The 23,331-nt window shown below is 34.7% G+C and overlaps 4 protein-coding genes across 5 annotated transcripts; 3 read left to right on the forward strand and 1 right to left on the reverse strand.

Annotated features, from left to right (window-relative positions):
* The first annotated feature begins 211 nt into the window (after positions 1 to 211).
* BNAC04G06650D lies at positions 212 to 1,721 on the forward strand. Its single transcript, XM_013849403.3, has 2 exons — positions 212 to 964; positions 1,041 to 1,721. The coding sequence occupies exons 1-2, from the start codon at positions 653 to 655 to the stop codon at positions 1,242 to 1,244; spliced, it is 516 nt and encodes a 171-aa protein (XP_013704857.1). The 5' UTR covers positions 212 to 652; the 3' UTR covers positions 1,245 to 1,721.
* Positions 1,396 to 4,970, reverse strand: LOC106407142 (ethanolamine-phosphate cytidylyltransferase). The gene is made up of 9 exons (XM_013847942.3): positions 4,509 to 4,970; positions 3,805 to 4,040; positions 3,525 to 3,709; positions 2,895 to 2,966; positions 2,581 to 2,648; positions 2,270 to 2,390; positions 2,121 to 2,186; positions 1,919 to 2,041; positions 1,396 to 1,831 (listed from the first exon to the last, which is right to left on the reverse strand). Exons 1-9 carry the CDS (start codon positions 4,826 to 4,828, stop codon positions 1,760 to 1,762), a joined length of 1,263 nt encoding a protein of 420 aa, XP_013703396.1. The 5' UTR covers positions 4,829 to 4,970; the 3' UTR covers positions 1,396 to 1,759.
* Positions 4,971 to 9,801: 4,831 nt separating this feature from the next.
* LOC106411041 (probable galacturonosyltransferase 7) lies at positions 9,802 to 13,309 on the forward strand. 2 transcript variants are annotated; one of them, XM_013851712.3, is made up of 10 exons: positions 9,802 to 10,149; positions 10,215 to 10,243; positions 10,311 to 10,355; positions 10,431 to 10,490; positions 10,873 to 10,939; positions 11,055 to 11,101; positions 11,197 to 11,534; positions 11,638 to 11,989; positions 12,066 to 12,602; positions 12,689 to 13,309. In XM_013851712.3, exons 1-10 carry the CDS (start codon positions 10,011 to 10,013, stop codon positions 12,968 to 12,970), a joined length of 1,896 nt encoding a protein of 631 aa, XP_013707166.2. In that variant the 5' UTR covers positions 9,802 to 10,010; the 3' UTR covers positions 12,971 to 13,309. The 2 variants fall into 2 exon arrangements, with proteins under 2 accessions (XP_013707166.2, XP_013707167.2); XM_013851713.3 differs by having other exon boundaries at positions 12,692 to 13,309.
* Positions 13,310 to 16,493: 3,184 nt separating this feature from the next.
* On the forward strand, positions 16,494 to 17,597 carry LOC125585086 (protein LURP-one-related 8-like). The gene is made up of 2 exons (XM_048753475.1): positions 16,494 to 16,886; positions 17,048 to 17,597. The coding sequence occupies exons 1-2, from the start codon at positions 16,650 to 16,652 to the stop codon at positions 17,396 to 17,398; spliced, it is 588 nt and encodes a 195-aa protein (XP_048609432.1). The 5' UTR covers positions 16,494 to 16,649; the 3' UTR covers positions 17,399 to 17,597.
* The last annotated feature ends 5,734 nt before the right edge of the window (positions 17,598 to 23,331 follow it).

Here is a 23,331-nt window from a genome sequence, read left to right on the forward strand (position 1 = left end):
TTTACAAATCCAAGTAAAATATGCAAATCCGGAGGTTTTCCTTCGGATTTGAATCTTTGTATTTTTAAATAAAAAATTCAAACAAATCCATTCAAATCCATTATAAAATCAAATATGTTAGTAAATCTGTACGATTGAATAACACTTGATTTAATATAGAATTTATGAATCATTAAACCAATAACACATGATTTTAATACAGATTTTAAAATCACAGAACCAATAACACTAGATTTAGTTCGGATTTTCAAATCCATTAAAATACAACAACCAATAACCCCTTGGGTGGCAACCAATCGGATGTCTGGTCAGGTTTGTATTGGTTCGGTTTAAGTGTTTTAAATCTAGTTTATATTGTAAACCACTAAATTAACGAAGAACCGTGGTCTATGTGGATTCGGGTTTCGATATTTTTAATTGGGAAGTAATAAGTCGGATAACTTAAAATAGGTCGAATTGAACCGATGTTAAAACTTTGTGTGAAATTGTTACTATACGGTACTTCTGGTGAGTAAATATGTTGTTTACCCAATTTTGTTATGAAGGTCTCTCTCTCACTCTCACTCTCACCTGAACCGGAATCTTTAAACCGAACATAGATTCACCTAAACACGCGCGCCTTTTTAAAATTCGCTAGTTCGTTACATTGACGATGATGATGATGATGATGATGCAAGAACGTAAGAATCTGAGCATCAACGACATTGATCTCTCACTCCTCCGCCTCTCATCCCCACCTTATGATGACTCCTTCTTCTCCCCTGGTTCCGACGAGTCCGATCATCCCAAACGAAGGAGACTCTCCTCTCAAGACCCAATCTTTATCTCCTCTCCTCTTCGCTCCACCCACCCTGAACCCCATTCCTCCACCATCGACGACCAGATTCTCACCGCAGCCCACGCAAGCCCTGTTTTGACGAAGCAAGAAACGTCGCCGTCTGCTTCCAAGAATCCTGATACAGAGGTTGCTTGCTATACAATTAAAGCATTTTCTTCTCTTCTGGTACTAATAAAGAATCTTTAATTTTGGTGAATAACAGACGATGAAGATGGTTAACAATCACGTGGAGGAGGTCAATCAAGAAGAGACTAACTATGATGCTTACGAGGAAGAAGAAGATTGTGGAGAAGGGATGAGGATAGAAAGATCTGGAGATGGGTTTGTAATTAGGTTGAAGTGTAGATGCAATCTAGCTTATAGGGTTCTTTTCTCCGATCACCACCTCTACTTCAAGTCTCTCTAAGCCTTCACCACTTGTGTGTGTGATTTAGTTTGTAGTATCCCTCTCATTTCTTGCAACGCTTTTTACTGTTTGTAATTTTTTTGCAAAGTAATGTTTAGAGCAAGTCACAAAATAAGCAAGTTAACTGCAATGCCTGTGAGTGACAAGAATGAGTCATGGAACTGTCTTATTACATCTCTTTGTAAAATTGTGTTATCCTCTAACCTGAGTTCCTTGTTTTATTTTTAGATAGTAAACACTAAACAGATACATATTTGCAGTAACGCAAAAAAAACAAAAGTTACAAACAGAATGAAACATCCCAAAAAGTGAAGGGCAATTGGTGCTAAAACCATCAATGCCTTATTTATGTAAACTGTAAACTAGAGAACAGAATGTCATATGTAGCATTGGACTCTCATCCAGAAACATTCTCCTATAGTCGCCACAACGATACTAAGATGAGCAAGAAACTGATTCAAATCCCGAAGATGGTTTTAAAAAAAGTTCTAGGAAGTCTACAGCTTCTGATTCTATCAGTCCCCGGACACAAACGCCTTCTGCTCGTAGTACTTCTTCTCACTAGCTTCCTTTTTCAAATTACGCTTCTATAAAATGCAATGCAAAACAAATTTCGAATGAGACAAAGGTCAGAGTGAAGCAAGAAGAATGAATGAACCAGAATAGCAACTTGCCTGATAAGCTTCATGGTTGGCTACAATCCTCCTGATTATGGTGGACGTTGTGATATCAAGAGGGCTTTCTAGAACTTGGAATATGCCCATGCTAATTGGTACAGCGTATGGATTCTCTTCCTCCTGTTAAATCATCAAACCATATTCTTAGAAAACGCAGCTCTTTTGTCTTTTACCTTACTATATCTGAATCTAGTTTTACCCTTTGAAAGTCATCGCTCTCGGCTACTGTCCCATGAACCACCAATGAAATGTCAAATGTTGTGATCTGCAATATCCAAATCACTGTCAAAATTAGCTTTTCATGAAAGCCATTTGGGTAATTATCAAGTAGAAAGCAGATAAGCTCACCGTATCTTTCGACACTTCCCACGGAGCGCCAATTATCACCTCATCAACATAGCGGCATGCCAGAACGCTTAAGCTTCTTTCATGGAGATTCATGATTGGGCGGTGCGCTCCTCTTTTAGCACTGCACATCAACGTAAGACGACTTTAAGCAGAGATGCACATCTAAACTTCTCAACACTACCAAGACTTAAAAGTAGATATCAGAACGGGACGAGAACTATTTATCTTTGCATAAAATTAACATCACCAATTAATAAAAATTTGAGACAATCACACAATAATGCAGACAGCCAAAACTGAGCTTTATGAACCTGACGGTCTGGTCATTATGTATTCCAACAAGAAGAAAGTCTCCAAGCTCTCTAGCACGCCTGAGAATCTGTACAAAATTGAATAAATCAAGAACAAGAATTAACATTGGCAGAATAAAGGTCGCTCAATATTACTTTAGGCAATTCTAGTTGCACTAGTGGACAAACATATATGATTAAGCATCCATATGTAGATGAATTATAGGTTAGCCCCCAGATATGTCGACAAAAAATACAAACTCAATCTTGAAATGAATAGCATACTGAGCATAACCACTTGACAAATTTAATTGTACCAAGTTAACTTACTATACCTCAACATGGCCAGCATGGAAAAGATCAAACGCACCATCTATGTAAACTATGCGTGCATCAGGTCCTGGCCCCTGCCACCATAAGCATGTTGTAAATTGATCAACTCCAAACACAATATGAGAAATGGAATGAAAAGATGAAGTAAAATGACAAAAGTATGGGAAACGTGAATCTATCAAAGAAAAATAATCTTAGGTTACATAGCGGGTATGAGTTGAAGCATAAATGAGGGGTGAAGCAACCTTGTGTCATTTTAGAAAGAAATATATAGACAAACATTTAAAAGGTACGTCCAACGATTGGTGAAACTTTCATAGAAAGAGTGAGCTAGTAACTTGCTAATCATATTTCAGAAGGGAAGAACCAAGGGTGAACCCATAACGATGGTGATACTGTGGTTTGAACCAGTTCTCTTCAATGATCCAAACAACTATAAGAACAGTAGCTCAGAGCCATTGGATAGCTATTAGGAACAAAAGGGTCATATACCTGTTCAACCTACTTGATCATAAATCATAAAGCAACAAATACTATAGCTATAGATATACAAACATCCACATACTATAACCGGTAGATACAGAGGCAACTAACGAACTAATAAAAAGGACAGTCTTTAAGACTTTGCATACCTTGCCATTAGAGAACTGAACAATCCTGCGGGAAGTAGGAAGAAAATGCGAGACGCGAGTACCAGCAGAAGAAACTCCGTCCTTAAACCTTGGACTGTCATGCCCATGGCTGAACTGCCTTTGCAAAGAGGAACGATTATGACTATCACTAACAGATCTTTCTCTCACACAAAGAAGCATGCGACCTACACATAGATTCCAAAAAAAAAAAATCAAAACTTTTAGAGAAAAAATCTAATCCGTCAAACAATGCAAGTTTGTATCTTTTCTTCAGTTATACCAACGATGTCAGTGCTGGAAACTCCTTCAGTACGCTTAATCTGCTTGTACCTCCCAGCCTTCTTGGCATGCGCATAAGCATCAGTTCCATCGGGAAGAACGCAAGGATCATCCCCATGGATAATGTAATCAATCTGATACTCATCAAACAGCTTCTTCATGAACTCCTCCGTGATGGCGTAAGGAGCATCTGATATAACTTCATCCACCCACTTCACCGCCTTCACCATTATCATCCTAACACAACAACATAAATCAGAAAACAAACCTAAGCCAATTAGATATACAAAACAACACATGGGATGGTCTAGTGGTAGGCGGACTCTGGGAAGCTAAACTACCCACAACAGAATGTTGCCACGCGTATTTAAAGTAAACGCGTGGCAACACATGTTTAATTGGAGATTAGTTTGGTAGGCGGACTCTGAGAAGTTAAGCAACCCTGGTTCAAAACAAACCCTACAACATTAACTTAACTAAACATGTGTTAGCTATAGAGTAAACGCGTGGCAGCGCATGCTTAATTAGAGATTATAGTTAAGCTAAGCAATGCTATACTAACTAAACATGTGTTGCTATGCCGATATAAAGCAATGATTTATATCTCATTTGAATATCCGGAGAAAGGATCTATCGGTCGAGTTAGTTAGTTAGTTAGGGATTAATAAAAATAAAACTAGATATAAGAGGAACAAGGAGAGATACCTCTCATGAAGAGGCGTAACGGGAGGTCCTTTATTAGCTATAATCTCTTCGTCGCTAACAACGCCTACGACTAATTGGTCACCGAGAGCACGCGCTTGCCTTAGCGCGTTGCAGTGGCCGTAGTGCATCATGTCGAAGCAGCCGTCCATGTAGACGCGAACGGGCTTGCGTTTTCTGAAGGGGGAAAGCACACATGTGCCTAACCCTAAGCCTAGAGGAAGGTCGCCTTTGAGGAAGAGGTGGAGGAAGGAAGCTCCGACGGCGAAGGCGGCTCCTCCGAGTAAACAAGTTCCGACGATTTTCTCTTTCTCCCAAACCATTTCTCTCTTTGTTTTGAAAAATCTCAGATGCTTTCTTCGTTTGTTTGCTTCACATTAACAGAGGTCGTAGTCGTAGATCGGATCTCTCTTCTCGCTGACGTTTCTTCTATTCGGAAGAAACTCGGGATCGGGAAGTCTTTTCTTATTGTTTTTTTTAAGCTAGAGCCGGACCGAAACAACTTAACCGAAACGAAATTGGGTGGTTTGGGTTGGTTAACTTGTAAGTTGTATTTATTGACAAAACCGGAAACCGAATTAAAGGTCTTATCAAGACTAGAGATTTTTTCCGCGCGTAGCGCGGATTATGCTATTATATATTTGTTAAACTATTAGTCATTTATATGAAATTACATATGATTTATATTTTATGAAATAGGAGTTTTAATACTCTGATGGTTACATTTGGACTCGAGAAGCAATGTGGTGGAGATCAAATTTTGAATGCTTCGAGTTCAAATGGATAAGAAGAACCGGGAATCAAGTCGCCGATACACTTGCAAAATGAAACCTTCCTCATAATCTCTCCTTTTGTTACCATTACCTTTGTAACAAACATCCTGCATAAAGATTATATTGACTCTTATCAAAATTAATAAAGTTAATTGTTAAAAAAAAGGAGTTTTAATAAATTATATGTTATATGTAATTGTTTGCGGTCTAAAATATTGTTTAATCAAAGTTTCATTATGTGAATTTATATATATATTAAAGTAATTGTCATTGCTTTTCCATAAAAATAAAATATAAAAATATTTGGAGACACTAAATTATAATATTTGTTTACATTTGTAAAGTGACAAAAAATGTTTGTAAATATAATCTTTATCAGTAAAAACACACAAGTTAAATGTCTCTATGGCTGGAAAGAAAGTATTCATGATATATTCCCTACTTTTAAAGTTGGAGAATCCATAGTACTTTGTTATTGGATATTTCTATTATAGAAAAAAGTGTGACAAAAAAAATAATATAATCACAATTATATATGTAATTTTATTTCGGTTTATTTTTAATTTTTTATATTATTTTCTTATTAAAAACTAAACCGAAATAGAAGTACAAATATAATTGTGATGTATAATAGAAATCTAATGCTTATTCAAGCTGATTAACCGATCCATGTTGGGTAACTTCGTTGCCCCAAATCCTCCGTCTGCTCACTCTCTTATGGAGTTGTATTTCTGGTTCGGAATCCCTTCAGCTAGCATCCTTTTGTTATCTCTTCGCTTTCTTTGCTCTCTCTTGTAACTTTCTCATTTCTTCTCGTCTTGTATTTCTAATAAGTTGTTCTATACAATATTGTAATACTTTAAAAATGGTATGATTTATAAATTTGCACCCAAAAATGTATAATAGAAATATCCAACGTCTCTAAAAAAACTCTTTTCTCGTTTATGTTTTGTTTGAGATGGACAGAAACGTACAGCCATATAATGTCGCCCACTCGTGTCCATCTTTAGTTTTTAATGTACTATTTGTTTACTGTATTTGATTGAAGTATTTATGGTTTCATTTTGGGGTAAAATTATTTTCTTAGGGCTTTAGATGCAGTGTTAGGTTGTCTTCTATTTCACGGAATTTTGTTTTTGTCGGTCTTGTTGCCCTTATTAAAGCTTTATGATCCTTGTAATCCTGATAATAACCTTTAGACTTTCGAAACAAAATAATTGTAATATCCTTGCTGTCTTAGAAGCTACAGGCTCTACTTAATGCATCCATAAGGTAGATGAGACATATGTAGCTTCAACTACAAAGGGTATTTGTTACATGCTTCAATCAATGCCCATAAGGGAGATAAATTTGGTTATAATTTTATCCATAGCAAATTGGTCTTTTCAAAATACAACAGTAAAGATTTACTCTCATTCCTATGCACTATATAATTGACACTAATGTGTCTTATATATAGATATCATAAAAATCAGAGAACGAAAGATATATGAAAAGATATGTAACATTTTGGAAAACTACTTGCTTACATGAATTTCTTCGATCTCTAAGTGGACATCTAGGTAACTCCAGCCGCTTATATATGATGCTCTGTCTCTCCATGATCGTTGTTTTTTTTTTTTTAAAAGTAACGACACTCTTTTGACCTATTGGAAAGAGATACACCAGAAGCTTTTATTCAAGTCATATTTACTTTAGTCAGGTGATACACTTAAAGACAAAAGGCAAGGGAGAAAACTTACGTGCTTGGCTTCACGTACTTGGCAGTAGACAATTAACTTGGGGACTAAATTCTGCAGTCCAGCGCATACCATGTTCAATTGCCGTTATTGGTGCCTCTCAAGAAGTTTCCTCATTGGAGTAAATATGCAGTATTTCTAAGACGCAGATTAACTCTCTTAAAGCATCCACTCCTTCACCATCTGAGCCTCCAAAACCCGAGGTAGGGAAACCATATCCCTGGATCTTAATGATGTATCACGTTAGCAGCATAAAATGAAGACAAAAATCCAAGTAGAAGGTCCCAAACGGACAATATTGAGGTATTAAGCAAAATGACACATTTAGCAACAAAATATGTATTCTCGGACAACTATAAACATGCATTCTGAGAAGAGTTCTTAGACCTCCCATAGTCGTTCAGTAGTTTTTCCTTCTTTAATTGATTGTAATAGGATTTCCATTTTATACAATCAAGCAATACCTAGAGGCTAGCTAGGGAGAACAGAGATTAAGAAAGTTGGTAGAGCAATAAAAATTGATGAAATGCGATATCAATCATTACCTCATCGGTTCTGAATTTTCTTAGAAAACTCAGCTGCTCTCTCACTCCCCATATTCTTGTGGGGATGGCCCATCATCGCTTATGAAATCAATCACAATGCTTGCAAATTCAATTTACGTTTTTGTTTCCTATGAGTATCCAACAATTAACAAAGGCAGAGAGACATTCACTTCAAAGAGGGAAATAAACAGCTTCACTTGTTTAGTATATTTTGCTTGAGATAAGCCATGTCCATACCGAGGTAAGCTAAAAGCTGAGTAGTGGTCAGCACAATTGAGAAACTGAGAATCATAATCTGACATAACTCCATGGGACCTGTGAAATTTAGGTGCATGTTGATAAATGGAGGCCGAAACTAAAGCTCCACTCAGAACTTTCACATGCGAGAAAACCCACAAAAGAATGTGTAGTTTACCATCTGGACTATACACTATACCAAGTATATGAAAGCCAAATCAAAGTAATCATTCGGTAAACATATTTATCCTACTTCAAATTGTCATTATTTACCTGTTTCTTCACGTTGTTCCGCGTTTGAGATTCCCCTGATATCGTGCAACACGATTTGATAAGATGAATCCCTCAAATACTGTAGCCTGTGTTCAATATTATCAGTGAGCAAATGGAAACTCTAAGAAGGGAAATCATCGTTTTAGTAACCGGTGTCATACCTGTTCAAGTGTTCATCAATCATAAGCAGCATCAGCCCAATTAAACTTTCTCCTCTAGCTGTGTTTCTGGCTTCCTAAAAAAAAATATTAAACGAAATTAAACGGAGCTCCGATTCAGCTAAGCCAGGGATTTCACTGATTTGGACGCCATTAACGGATAAGCTTGGATGGATTTCGTGAATTTTGCAGGTTTGATGAGGATTTGCATGGAGCAGAGACTGAGAATAAGAGTTTATAAAAGCTCGCAAAGGAAGGGAGTCGAGACGGTAGCATGTATGCGGATTATAAGAGTAAAGAGGGGGTTAAATGAGAAAGTAACGGCTGGATACGGCTTAATTAAAGGGAAATGTCAAAAGTTATCCGATGAAAGCGAATAAGAAGAAGTCGATGAGTCTCTGTACTTAGTGTCGAGAAAAAATTGTCCAAGAGGTGGGCCTGATGGGTTTGGATAAGAAGTGGACCAATTACAGTTTGTTAAATTCTTTTGAATGGATCCGTGTGTTTTTGGAATGAACTGAGATTCAATGTGACATGGCGGTTTAAAAGAGTATGATTGGATGATTTTATCAGATGACGTGGACACCTCCATAGACCCTGATATTCTGCTTTTAGTATAGTTTTGATTCCCCCTCCCACACTACACGTGTAGAGATTGCGGGAAGCATTTCTTTCGTGACTCATCCAACATCCTTTGATGTAAGATGCAACTACATGCGACCAACTATCAGAATCAATGTTCTAAAAATAGTTAGGCGACTCTTTAGCAATTTATTCGGAGCTTAGATTTTAGCAAATTATTGATTTATTTTAAATATTTTATACATTTATATAACATATTTTAGTTTTAAAATTTAATTATAAAATTATTATGATTAATTATCAAAATTAGATATACAAAACATAAAAAACTAGATAAATTTGTAGATTTGTAATAATATTGTTGCTTAATTTAACATATATAGACAAATTTAGATCGATTTAAAACGATTTTAACTGATTTAGAATAGTTTAAACTAATTTGAATCATATAAATCGGTATAAATCAGATTTTAAAAAAATCGTTTCGGATAAGACCGAGTCGTCGTCTAGACGGCCGTATAGACCGATTTTTAGAACCTTGATGAGAATCGATTTCATGCTCTTCTCGTTATAATCTTTATTGACTGGGGAAATATAAGAAATTTGATCAGTTTAGACTCATGTTTGTTTCCATATCGATGACAACATGAGATTATATTTTGTTGTAAAATGTTTGATGCCTACTCTCACAAAGTAGAATAGCAATAGCGCTTACATACAAATCATATAGCCCATTAAAAGAAAGATAAAGAGGCCCAATATATTGACCCAATCTCTAGCCTCATAGGCATCCCGGTGTTTTGGATTTGTCGGGGAGACCGTAAGTAATAAAAAAAATTACAAAACAAAAATAAAGTAACTACCGTGTGAGAAAAACACGTGTAACGATCAGGAGGTAGATCTTGCAAGTTGGATAAATAATCGAACGGCAGAGACAGATTCACACGTGCGAAAACAGAGTTGGGGTGTCTTCTATCTTCCCTTCCTTCTTCCGTGTAAGTAGCAGCAAAAGCAAAGGAAAGGGACGATGCGATCCAGCAAAGTGCAAAACTTATAGAGCGAAGGAAGATTTGAGATTGAAGCAGAGATACATTGGCATCGTTAAACGAGAGTGTGGATTTGAGTGTTAATATCGAGAGAAGATCCAATGCGTTCGTTAATTTGAAAGGCATTTGATTTGAATCTGAACCGGAGAGATATGAAAGGCGGAGGCGGAGGAGGAGGAGGAAAACGACGGTGGAGAGTACTGGTGGTTGGAGTATTGGTTCTTATCATCTTATCAACGCTTGTTCCTCTTGCGTTCTTGCTCGGCCTTCACAACGGCTTTCACTCTCCTGGTAACTTCCATTCTCTCTCGATCTCTGTTTTCAGATCTGACTCTCTTCTCTCTCTTATTCTCCAGGATTCGTCACTGTTCAACCGTCTTCTCCTGTAAGCATTGCCTTTCCTTAATGGTTTCTTTTAATGTTTGTTCTAACGCTCTTTCTTTTGGAATCAGTTCGATAGCTTTAATAGAATCAATGCTACTAAACATCATCCTCAGGTATTTGATTGATTGTCACTCTTCGTTTCATTGATTCCATTCTTTTTTTTCATCTTCCTTTGCTCGATTTTGCAGAGAGATCTCTCCGTCCGAGTCGATGAGGTTCTCCATAGATTCAATCCAGTGCTTCCCAAGGTTGGTCCTTTTTGGTTCCCACTATATTAAAGGCATCGACTTTCTATATTTCTTACATATTTTTTTCCCCGTAGCCCGTAGAATTAAAGCTCTGAAACTTGTGTGGCCGGAACATATAATCTAGAGGTCAAGAGGCTGTTGTTAGTCACTTGTTGTATATTTTGTGTGATGATATACAAAAATTTAGATAAATTAGTGATTTTTTATTTTATTTGACTATCTCATGTGACTGGAAAGTTAAAATTGCATCCATGAGTTATGTTGCTTCATGTATCTCAACTTGTTTTGGGCGAGGTGAAGAATTGGTTCCTTGGGGTGAGATGTTTGTAACAGATTTGATTCTAACCTTTTTTTCCTTTTGTTGTTTTGTTCCACATGCTAGAAAAGCGACATAAACTTGGATTCCAGAGATATGAATAGGACAAGCACCACTGATTCTAAAAAGAGAGGTCTGGTCTACTTTACAAGTTCCCTTTTTTTTTTTTTTTTTTAAATTCCTCTCCCAGTGTCTTATTTCGCTTCTGATCCGCAAATTTAACGTCTGGTTCCTCAATTAATCTGCAGGATTACCAGTGTCCCCAGCTGTTGTTGCCATCCCTAGCCCTGCTAAAGTACAAATGGATTACGTTGTTTCTTTAGTTGTCATTTTTGTATCTCTTACCAATCGTCTTTAAGTTAACTTTATTCTGGTTTCTTCTCCGAACAGAAAACAAAAACCAAAGCCTCGTACAAAGGTGTTCAGGGGAAAACAGTAAATGCCTCGCACAAAGGCGTTCAGGGGGCGATAGTAAATGCTGATGAAACTCAGAGAACTTGTCAACTGAAATACGGAAGCTACTGCCTCTGGAGGGAGGAGAATAAGGAACCCTTGAGAGATGCTAAGGTGAAGCACATGAAGGACCTCCTGTTTGTGGCTAGAGCATACTATCCAAGTATTGCTAAAATGCCTTCTCAAAGCAAGTTGACTCGGGATATGAAACAGAATATCCAAGAGTTTGAGCGTATTCTTAGTGAAGGTTCAGCTGATGCTGACCTCCCACCACAGTAAGTTCTTCACCAGTTTGGGTTTAAGCATGTTTGCATTGGTAGAAAGATGCTAAGATTAAGGTTTTTGCTCATTGTGCATCTCGTTCCACTGTTCTATCAGGGTTGATAAAAAGTTTCAGAAGATGGAAGCTGTAATTTCAAAGGCAAAGTCTTTTCCAGTGGACTGTAACAATGTTGACAAGAAACTGAGACAGATCCTGGATTTGACTGATGATGAAGCTAGTTTCCACATGAAACAGAGTGTGTTCCTCTACCAGCTTGCAGTACAGACAATGCCCAAGAGTCTTCACTGCCTGTCAATGAGACTAACGGTGGAATATTTCAAGTCAGCTCCAGTTGAAATTGAGGATAGTGAGAAATTCTCAGATCCTTCATTGCTTCACTTTGTTATCATCTCCGACAATATTCTTGCCTCTTCCGTTGTGATCAACTCAACGGCTTTACACGCAAGGGTATGCATTGAATCTAGTTTCCTTTACTGTCATATAACCCTTATATCTAATTCTTGTTTGGTTGTTGATGTTTCAGGAAAGTAAAAACTTTGTATTCCATGTACTGACAGACGAGCAGAACTACTTTGCGATGAAACAATGGTTCATCAGGAATCCCTGCAAACAAGCAGCTATTCAAGTATTGAACATTGAAAAACTCGAGCTGGACAATTCTGATACGAAGAAGCTCTATTTGCCCGCGGAGTTCCGTGTCTCCTTCACCAGTGGTGACAACAATTTGGCGTCACAAGGGAATAGAACATACTACTTATCCATTTTCTCTCAAACTCACTATCTTCTCCCAGAGATATTTCACAAGCTGAAAAAGGTTGTGGTTCTGGATCATGACGTTGTAGTCCAGCGAGACTTATCTCCTCTTTGGGAGCTTGACATGGAAGGAAAAGTGAATGGCGCATTGAAGTCGTGCTCTGTGAGATTGGGTCAGCTAAAGAGTCTCAAGAGAGAAGGTTTTGATACTAATGCTTGTCTGTGGATGTCTGGATTGAATGTCATTGATCTTGCTAGATGGAGGGAACTGGGAGTTTCAGAGAGCTACCTGAAATTTTATAAACAGGTCAGTTTTATAAAAGGGAGAAAATTAGTAAGTGATAATGTATTGCTTATGACTTATGAGCGATGACTGTCTTTTTCTTTGTGCAGCAGATGAGTGGTGGAGGTGAGTCTAGAGAAGCAATTGCGTTGCAAGCAACTTTGCTTACGTTCCAAGACAAAGTTTATGCTCTTGACGACAAATGGGCTGTATCAGGGCTTGGTTATGACTACTACATCAACACCCAAACGATAAAAAACGCAGCGACCTTACACTACAATGGGAACATGAAGCCGTGGCTAGAGCTGGGAATCCCACAGTACAAAAGCTATTGGAGAAAGAATCTGAATCGGGAAGATAGATTCTTGAGTGACTGTAACGTAAATCCCTGATGAGAAAGTAAAGGAATCTACACTGGGCAAATGCTTTAGAAGCATATTACACGCAAAAAGAAAAAAAAGATTCTAGAGTGGTGGTTAAAGCGACATCTCATTTTTTGGAGAGGGGGTGAATAAACCCGAATGCATTGCAGAAGAAATGCTGAAGGGGGAAAGAGCACGCACGCACGCAGAAGGTGGGTTAAAAGTGATTAGCTAATTGATTTTTAAGAGACATGATATGAAGATGATTGAAAATCAGCTTTAATATGATATAATTAGAAGAAAAAAAATATGTGACTAGACTTTGATGTTGTATATGATTTTTTGGCTAAAGATGTGTGCATTCTTTTCCTCGTGTGTTTACTTATATCCTCATTTCTGAATAGAGATATCTGACAATTGGCAGATTGATAAACGTAATGACTATTTGATGATATGTCGTACGAGGTAGGATGCAAAATAATGATCTATCATATGATTATATGAAACTCACTAAAGCTACTAAGATGAGGAATAATAAGAATTGAGGAATCATGTTTGGTAGGAAGACAGATTAAGTTGTATTCACACTACTCTGCAATGCGTTAAAGAGAGAGGGCAAGAGAACATATTCTTCGTGCAGAGAGCGTACATTGTTATCTCTCAAAGGTCGTAATCACTTTTTGTGTACACATGATGCAGAAACCGCATTCTTATTTGTTTGTAGACAAACGATAGATAGCGAAAGTAATATAAAAACTGTAAGCGAGGGATGTCAACGTAAGTGGAACATTCAATTATATCAATGGACGTGCAAAAATATCTCAAGGAAAATAATACAAATTTTTTAATTAAAATAATTGGTGGAATTTTGTTGGGATGGTCTCTTTTATTTTCTCTTCCCACCGCTAATCGCTCCTCCTCCACAACTTTCTTCTTAAGCCTAATTATTTATAATGATGAGTGATGATATTTTATGGTGGTCCTCCTTCCATCCATCATATCATAATACGACCAAGTATTGGTCCAAAACTCGATTTCTTTATTTAATGTCCATGTTTTGCAACTTTGAATTTGTCTTTCCACTCGTCTTTATCTTCCACTAGATTATGTTTTTCCCTTGGCTCAAAATGTCCATGGTAGCAGTTCAAAGCTTTTTTGGTTATAAATATATATTCTGATATTGTAAATGTAACTGGTCTAGCCAATATTTGGGACATGCAAGAAGTTTGATCCACAAAGTTTTCTTTAAAATAAGATATGATATACATGAATAACACATTTACATGTTGATTACTAGAGAGCATATATATTATATAGTACTGGACACCAAATCGGTACTGGGTTCGATCCAGTTCAGGTAAAGTCCTCCCGGGTGAAGTGGACCGCTGCCTGACCGGATCCAGGGGAATGACCCGCGAAGCGGGGAACCCCTGGATTATCAAAATATATATATATATATATATATATTATATAGTACTCCTCTGTTTCTGTTTCTGAATAAGTGTCACAATGATACTTTTCACACATATTAAGAAAGTTGCTGAAATATATATAAGTTGTTATTAATTACACCTCTATGACCAATAGTATTCGAGATAAATAATTTTTTTTATAAAATCAGTGCAGTTTGCAATTAATTTTCAGCCGAAAGTAAGTATAATTTGTATTAGAATTGTAAAGTGACACTTTTTGTGTAACAATGAAAAAAAAATGTTAGAATAACACTTATTATAAAACATATGGAGTATTACTTTCTGCATAATACTGCAGAAATAGTTATATAAAAAGATGAAGAATATTTCATAGATAAAACTCATGTTTTACATTTTAAAAAGATGCACTGGAAGTGACGATGGATTATGGATTATGCGTTGGTTTTGGTTGGCATAGATTCTTTTTTTTTCTTTCTTTTCCGGAGACAATAATTTTTCTACTAAAAAACTTTTTTTAAGAAACTTTACATGAACAAGCGAAGAGAACAATTGAACGCCAAAAATGATTAGAAAATAGAGATACACAAAACAGAGTGTTAATTAATTATAACTAGGTGTTTTCCTACACCATGTGCAGTGATAAATTTTTAAATTTTAAATTATATTTTAAAATGAAATTTATTAATATTACATATTTTATTATTTTGACCAATATTTAATATAAATTTACTTTAATTAAGCATAAAAATTCAGAGAAAAATATTTTTTTTCTTTTAAATAATATTTAAGAATATATATGTATATATTTAAAATCATAATTTTAGATTAATTTTTTTATCAATTTTTTTTGTTAAATTTTTAGGTGTGTCAGACATGGCGTAAACCTTTGTTAAAAAATGATTGCAAAGTTAAAATTTTGTCAACTAACATATTGTGAATGATATATACATATATATATATATATATATATATATATATATATATATAACATAGTTGATATTCATTCACGTCATTGAATACATGAATCATATATTTTTCATATTGATTTCCTTCCTTTATCACTACAATATAACTAATGTTTTTGAAAAAGCAATCTATCTTTAGTCTATACAATCCGAAATATAAGTTACTTGATATTATGAAAACTCATTAATATTCATAGATTAAATTGTCTATTTAATAATTGGTATGTGAAAACAAAATATATTGTAATCATTATTTCATTCCATTCATTGTGAATCATTAATGAGAAAAAAATAGACATATCTTGTAGGAAAGGCAAACTGTCTTTTAAATAATATATTCATAGATTACTTAAGTCATGATTTGTAAACATGGTATCAATTTGCAATAAAGAAAATGGTAGAAATAATGAATTGTTACTTGATGCATTTTTTAAGGTTCTATAATTAAAATAAATGCTAAAAGAATTAAATAAAAAAATCAATAAAAGCATACAATTAATAATATTCTTCATATCTCAAATTCTGGTTTCCACGCTTTAGCTTTCGGATCTAATAAAAAAATATTCTTGGCACACCAATCCGAAGACTTGAGTTTTACACTTTCATGACTTAAATTATTATTTTTCATTCAAACCGTAAACTTGGATTTAACAAAAATCACTTCGCAGATATAGTTTAGGGGATATTAAACGATAAGTCTTAGTTTAAACGTATTTCTATAATTTTCCTTAAATAAATTACTTAGTTTATCAATCTTTAAAATGGTAAATTTGCCAGAAAATATATAATAATCGTGTTATATTTATAAATTTCTCTAAAACATCGACCATATATATATATCAACTAGAGACTAGAGTTCTCAATTGGATTATTTTTTATAACATAGCTAGAGTTAGCATTAGATTAATATTAAACACGAGACCATAAGCTATTTTGTAGGGCCAATATTGGTCGAATCAGTAATTAAAATACGAGGCTCCTGTATAATATTTGTTGAAGTTTAGGTGAACTTAAAAACAGTACTATAACATTTATTATAGGAAGGATTCAAAGGAATTCATTAGTTTACACTAATTCATAAAATAATAACATAAATTAAAAAGACTAGATATCTTATAGTAACAGACTGAAAAGGATATCTCTCTCTAGTGGAAAACAAGAAGATGAGACCATTCTTTTCATATGAGCACCACACACTCTCTCTCTCTCTCTCTCTTTATACACTGGTATATATAAACACGCAAACGACCTCTTCTCATTATCAAATATCAACTCATCTTCAAAAATCATAAATACCCACAAAGAAAAGATATGACAAAAGTTCATCCAAAATTCCAAAACACTTGCGAGGAGAGCTTGTGCGATAGTAAGGAAGCTGTCGTTTTAACGGTGTGGAAGAAGTCCCTTCTCTTCAACTGTGATGGCTTCACAGTTTACAACTCCAATGGAGAACTTGTCTTTAGGGTCGACAACTACATGAACTGTCCTAAAGATAACATCGTCCTTATGGACGCTTCCGGCCTACCCCTCCTCTCCATCCGCCGCAAGGTACTCCTCCTTTCTATCTCTATTTGGCTTTATATAGATATATACCTAAGATCCAAAGTCCTGAACCAAATTGGTCTTTTATGTTTGTTATTCAAAAGATAACCAAATTCTTATCATGAAACCAATCTTGATATTCATTTCTTGTTAATTTATTTGACCAGAAGTTGAGCCTTGGAGATTGGTGGATGGTATACGATGGAGAAACACAAAGAGATCCAATATTTACGGCAAAGAAAAACGTTAGTATAATGACAAACAAGAAGAGCTTGGTGTCAGTTAGCTCGAAGAAGACAGTACTATACGAGATAGAAGGATCATACAGCCAAAGAAGCTGCAAAATATTGGACGAGAGGAGGAACAAGAAGAAAACGGCGGAAATCAAGAGGAAAGAGGCAATGGTTGGAGGAGTTTCATTTGGCAAAGATGTGTTCAAACTTATAGTTGAACCGGAGATGGAGCCTTGTGTGGCCATGGCATTGACCATCATCCTCGACCAAATGTATAGATATTGATTTTCTTACATTTTCAAGCTTTGTACGTATATACTAGTCCTCTTTTTGTCATGTAATTTATGTGTATTTTGCTACTGGTGGACGCGGACTGGATATCTAAATTTTTGAAGATATTCATAATCCACTTCACTTCATCCAAATCATAATCTTTATGATTTGTATTTGTTCGGTTATCATTTATATACTTGGTTTCTGGGTATCCGATAAAATATACAGTATTTGAAATAAAAAATAAATAAGATATTGGAAACTAATATTTAATAAACAATGAAATTTTATTAAAATAAAATTATTTAATTTTAATAACTAAAGAATAGATTCAGTAATAAAAAACTATTAAATTTTTGTAGATAAAATAATTATATAATTGTAAACATAAATTATATATATATATATATATATATATATATATATTTATATATACATATCAGAAGGAGAAATCAGTCTTTTAATTTTATGATCTGATTAATTTTAAAAGAATGTCATATTCTCTCTGATCCAAAATAGATGATACTTTGAAAAGTTTTTAATGTTTCAAAATAAATGATATTTTGATATTTTATATTAATTTTAGTTTTATTAAAAACTGTGTGACCTATAATTTTTGGATGATTGGATGAATTAGTTTTAGTTTATATCTTTGACCAAAACATCAATTATTTCGAAACAAAAATTATATTTGATTTAATATGTAAATTATGGATACTTAGATTTTTTAGACCTAATAAAAAAAATAACAAATCAAATTTTTGTAGATAAAATAATTATATAATTGTAAACATAAATTATATATATATATATATATTTATATATACATATCAGAAGGAGAAATCAGTCTTTTAATTTTATGATCTGATTAATTTTAAAAGAATGTCATATTCTCTCTGATCCAAAATAGATGATACTTTGAAAAGTTTTTAATGTTTCAAAATAAATGATATTTTGATATTTTATATTAATTTTAGTTTTATTAAAAACTGTGTGACCTATAATATTTGGATGATTGGATGAATTAGTTTTAGTTTATATCTTTGACCAAAACATCAATTATTTCGAAACAAAAATTATATTTGATTTAATATGTAAATTATGGATACTTAGATTTTTTAGACCTAATCAAAAAAATAACAAATCAAATTTTATATATTTATCCTCTCCCCCCCCCCCCCCCCCCCCCCTAATTCTTATATGTTACACATGAACGGAGATAGCTCTAATTTTCCAGCTTTTTAATTTCTGCCTAGACACTACATAAAATGCCGACACTCAATTATTGATTTAATTTTTAAGGGCGGTTAACAGAAGGAGGCGGCTGATCAGCCGGATATGTTTAATAATTGTCGGTCATGACTTATGAGAAAAAGATGGGTGGGGGAATAACCAAATTATTACGAAACTAATCTTGAATTTCAATGCTGTATCCGATATAAGACAAAATGTCCAGGAAATTAAGATCACGTGACTTTTCTACATGTTTCTTGTTTGCAGATGTTGAACTGAGTTGCGTTGAAGTGTTATCTGTGCGTTGACTAGATAGAAGACTTGTCCTCAAGTAAGCTATGTGTTAAACTCTAAACCCATCTCGGATGTATTCTTCTATTTTACTTCTAAAATAAAAAAACTTTATAATAGAAATAAATTCTACTGTAATGTATTTTTCTAAAATAAAAATCTATACATATAGAATAAAATATGGAAAAATGTTATTTCTTATTCTATAAATAGAAAAAAAAAATAACAATTTCTATTTTAGAAGCAAAAATAGAAATGGATTGAAGTGATTTTGTCTCTAAATGCTATTATAAAAGTAGAAATAGAAGTGAATTGGAAATGCTCTAACTAGTACATATGCTTTCATTTTTATTTTTATTTTTTGCTAAAAATGTAAATATCATTTCAAAAGAATAAAGATAAGGTGCTATAATAAGTTGTTGACAAACATCAATCGATAAAACCCAAACTTCAACTTGTAAGCATTTGTAGAAAGTTATTTTTTTTTTTTGATCAATATTTGTAGAAAGTGATAAACGAGCAAATCTCTAGCTAAAAATAACACAAAAAAGCGGCAAGGAAAAGATGTGCTAGACCTCAAAGAAGGCAAAAGGGAGTTGTTTCATACGGCAATAGCGAAGTTCCTTTCGGAACAAAACAACACAAACTAACAGAGCTTAGTTTGTTTACCTGCATCAGTCCAGGGAATAATTTTTTTTTTTTTGCTAATTGGTAAATATCATTAAGAAGATAATGAAGATCCGGTTACAAGTTAATGAAACCAAGAGATGCTTTTAGCCAATCAGGTTTAAGGGGTTGCAAAAAGTTAAAAAAAAAAACTCCAAAGAATCTACAGAATTAACATCATGCAACTCAGACAATGGTTTACACGAAGTTAATACAACATTGCAGCACAAAAACAACATTTTGGCTTCCCATACCAAAGTGCTTCTTGTTCATCTGTAAATAAATAGAGAACAAGAGAATAACCTGAAGGCGAGATTGATCGAGCCTCACCGAAGTGGCTTCTAGCAGGCATCGATGGAAGCGCCTGGCTCACGCCCCGGAGCTCCGCAGGAGGAGGACGTCAACAAAGCAAGCCCAAGCTAACGCATAAGTTCGCTAGAATGTAAATCTGCTTACTACACCGCTGAAGATGAAGAACGCGGTCAAGCGCAATCGTTTGTTATGGTCTCATTCCGCTGCGCGACACAGAAGATGCAGCGAAGACAACAAGGTTACAAAACAGCAATCGAACGGGAGCTTTGGAAGGGGAGATGAAGCACAGAAGGAGCACGGAACTCCTTGAAGCAGGTGACCTGAAGGCGAAGAAAAGCATCGCCCTATCCGTAAGAGACGTCGACGTCGAGGTTAGTCCTCAAGACCCTTTTGAAGACGATGAGAGCGGGGAAGAGGAGACAATCCTTCGCTGAGGAACACCACGGAAGCCGCCTTTTGAGCTAAGGAACAGAGGTCCTCGGTGGTGCGCCTCACAACCACCCTTCACTCAGAGAGAGGAGGAGCTCTACGCAAACCCTAGAAACTAACCGCTAAAATCGATCGACTGGGGCGAGACGGCGGAGCAGAGGCGTGGACGGTCGTGACACGTCGAAGCTTCTGGTGGATCTCGGATCTCGGATCTGACCCAGATCCGAGCGCAATCGGCGTCTAACAGTAGATCCATGGCTCCCAAGGCCATCACAGACCCGTCTCGCCTCGCTGATGGTCCGGAGAAAGCAAAGATCCTTTGATTTCAGTTAAATCCGGCGAAGAAGATTTTATCGGATCCAGACACATCAAGCAAGGAGGAGAGACAAGGAGAAGATAGCAGAGGGTAAAGGCGAAGATATGAAAACCGGTAGACAGAGGAAGGAGACCGACGGCGAAAGGTGCTGTCGGCCTCCTGAACGGACAGATAAAGCGGCGGTGACCTAGAGTTTACGGTGGAGGAAGGGAGAGACTAAAGAGAGGGTTTCACTTCTCTCCTCTCTCTTGTGTGTCTTTCCATATAATAATTAGGGAATAATTTTATTTATTTTCAAGAGAGCTACAAGTCATATTCCCTTGAAGATTCTATCAATCGAAGATGGCAACGGTTTAATCACTTGCTTCACCGATAGAAGAAAGTTATTTTCATGGAAAAATTCCATGAGAAGCTTCTAGTTAAGCAAGAGAGCAAGAATCTCCAAATATTTGACGTGAGTAGTAGTACATTCTTTGTTAACACCACAATATATATTTGTGTGTTTATGATGTTAGCATGCCAGTTAATGGGCTGTGCATGTGCTGTCAGTTAATTTGAACAGAATCCAACATTATTTAAGCCCAAAGTTGGACTTATATATGAACGTTTAACTAAATGTTTTAATTTAGAGGCCTTTCTTTCTCTCCTCTGGAATATTAATTCAAGTTCATGGCTAAAACCACAACCAATAGTAACATTTAGGGCCCGTTTCTGTATTTCTTCCCTTTCAAGAATAAAAATTTAAAGTTTATATTTGGGTTAGGGTCTGTTTTAGACCAGCACCGGGTCTGGCCTATGGCTGAGCCTGGCATAGACTTCCAATCAGATTCTATCACATGCAACTTATTGAAGAATTGCATGTTTGGCGTTTAGGTTTGTATTTCCACAGCCTTTAGCTTTTTTTTTTTGGGTCAAACCACAGCCTTTAGCTTTGATTTCTCAATTCTCAGTCTCGCTGGATGCATGGAGAGAGACTAACTTTTAATTTGGACGTCCCAGTAGGCAGTAGGCAGTAGGCAGTAGGCAGTAGGCATCATAACTTTTCTATAACTTGTTGATCTATGTTCTTGTATATTATTTAAGTTTCATCTACATTTTTTGAGAATTTAGTTATATCATTTTTAGTTCCAGTAGGCATCATAGCATTAGCACATGCAAACTCATTGTGGTCTTTATTAGAAAAATTAGTTATGGGAGAACTACGTTGCAATTTCCATGGCATCAATGCTCACCAGAAGCCAATGGATACGCAGCCACCAGATTCGACAACCTGGCTACTAGCACAGTCATATAACTCTATAAAGCGATGTATTCAAATGATTCAAGATCTCTATATGATATACCTTCTCTCTTTAATATAAACGATATACCTTCTATCTTAAAGGTTATATGAAACTTTTTACACTTTTTTTCTTATACTAAAGCATTTTCTTTTAGCAGTACTGCAAGCTTAATAAAACCTTAGAAGAGCTTCCATATAGCTCTTGATGTTTAGTAAACTTTCTTATAACGCTCGGACATAATCACATAACGTCGTAATCACTCTTCAACACTAGTCCAAGAGTTTAGGTGGCTAATTTAAAAGCTATGGTCGGAAATGATTCTTAGTTTCATATTTCTTTGACTTAGTCTCTGTTGGGGGATTTTTTGCCAACTTAACTTTTATAAAGTTCTCTAAGAACATCACATCAATGTCCCTGGAATTCAATGTTCGTTTCGTTTTTTCTTTGCCACTTTCATGATAAAAAAATATTTATATCCACCTTGGAAATCCAAAACTAATTTTACGTTTTTTCTGTAACTCTAATTTTACGTTATTTCATATAAATTTTACGTTGACTTAATTATTTATAAAGTTATAATGCACATATACAACATATACTCTATAAATTAATACTCGATAAATTAATGAACACCATAAATTAATAAATTTTTTTAGTTTCAAATTGGATCGGTTCAAAATTTGACACAAATCAATACAATAATAAGATAATAATTTTTCAGAAAATCCTATGTAAATATATGGTTTCATTAAAATTATAAATTAATAATTTTTATGCATATACATTTTATATAAGCACAAACCAACCATTATATTTTTAGTTTTATATTGACAATAGAATTATTTTTATAATTTTTTAATATTTAATATATCTTAATAAAATTTAGCAAAATTATATCTAAAACACATTTAAATTCTATGAAACATATTTTACATACACCAAATAATATAATAAAACTAATAAAAATATAAAATTTCAAAATGATAATTAATTCACATACACTAAAATTAAATATTTTCTTACTTCAAGAAAAAAATATTTTAAAATAGAAAAAATCTATCAAATGAAACTTTTTGTAAATTAATAACTCTACATATTAATAAAATATCAAAGTCCCAACATTATTAATTTATAGAATTTTTACTCTAATATTTTCACAAATATAAATAAATCTATTGAAATTTATAAAAATATATGTTCAACTATAATATTAGTGGTCTCTACTGGTAACATAAATGGGTTGATTTCTTTGGACCACAGATTTAAATCTCTTTTAATATAAAATACTATTAAAAACAAATCAGAATTTTGACTATTGAATCAATTATAAACCGAAAACATGGAACTCCTATAATTCCTATAAAGGAAAATGTATTACATAAATGCAATTTTATTAGTATGAGATCAAACTAGTA

The sequence above is a fragment of the Brassica napus genome, chromosome C4, assembly GCF_020379485.1.
Source record: "Brassica napus cultivar Da-Ae chromosome C4, Da-Ae, whole genome shotgun sequence".
NCBI classification, from domain to species: Eukaryota; Viridiplantae; Streptophyta; class Magnoliopsida; order Brassicales; family Brassicaceae; genus Brassica; species Brassica napus.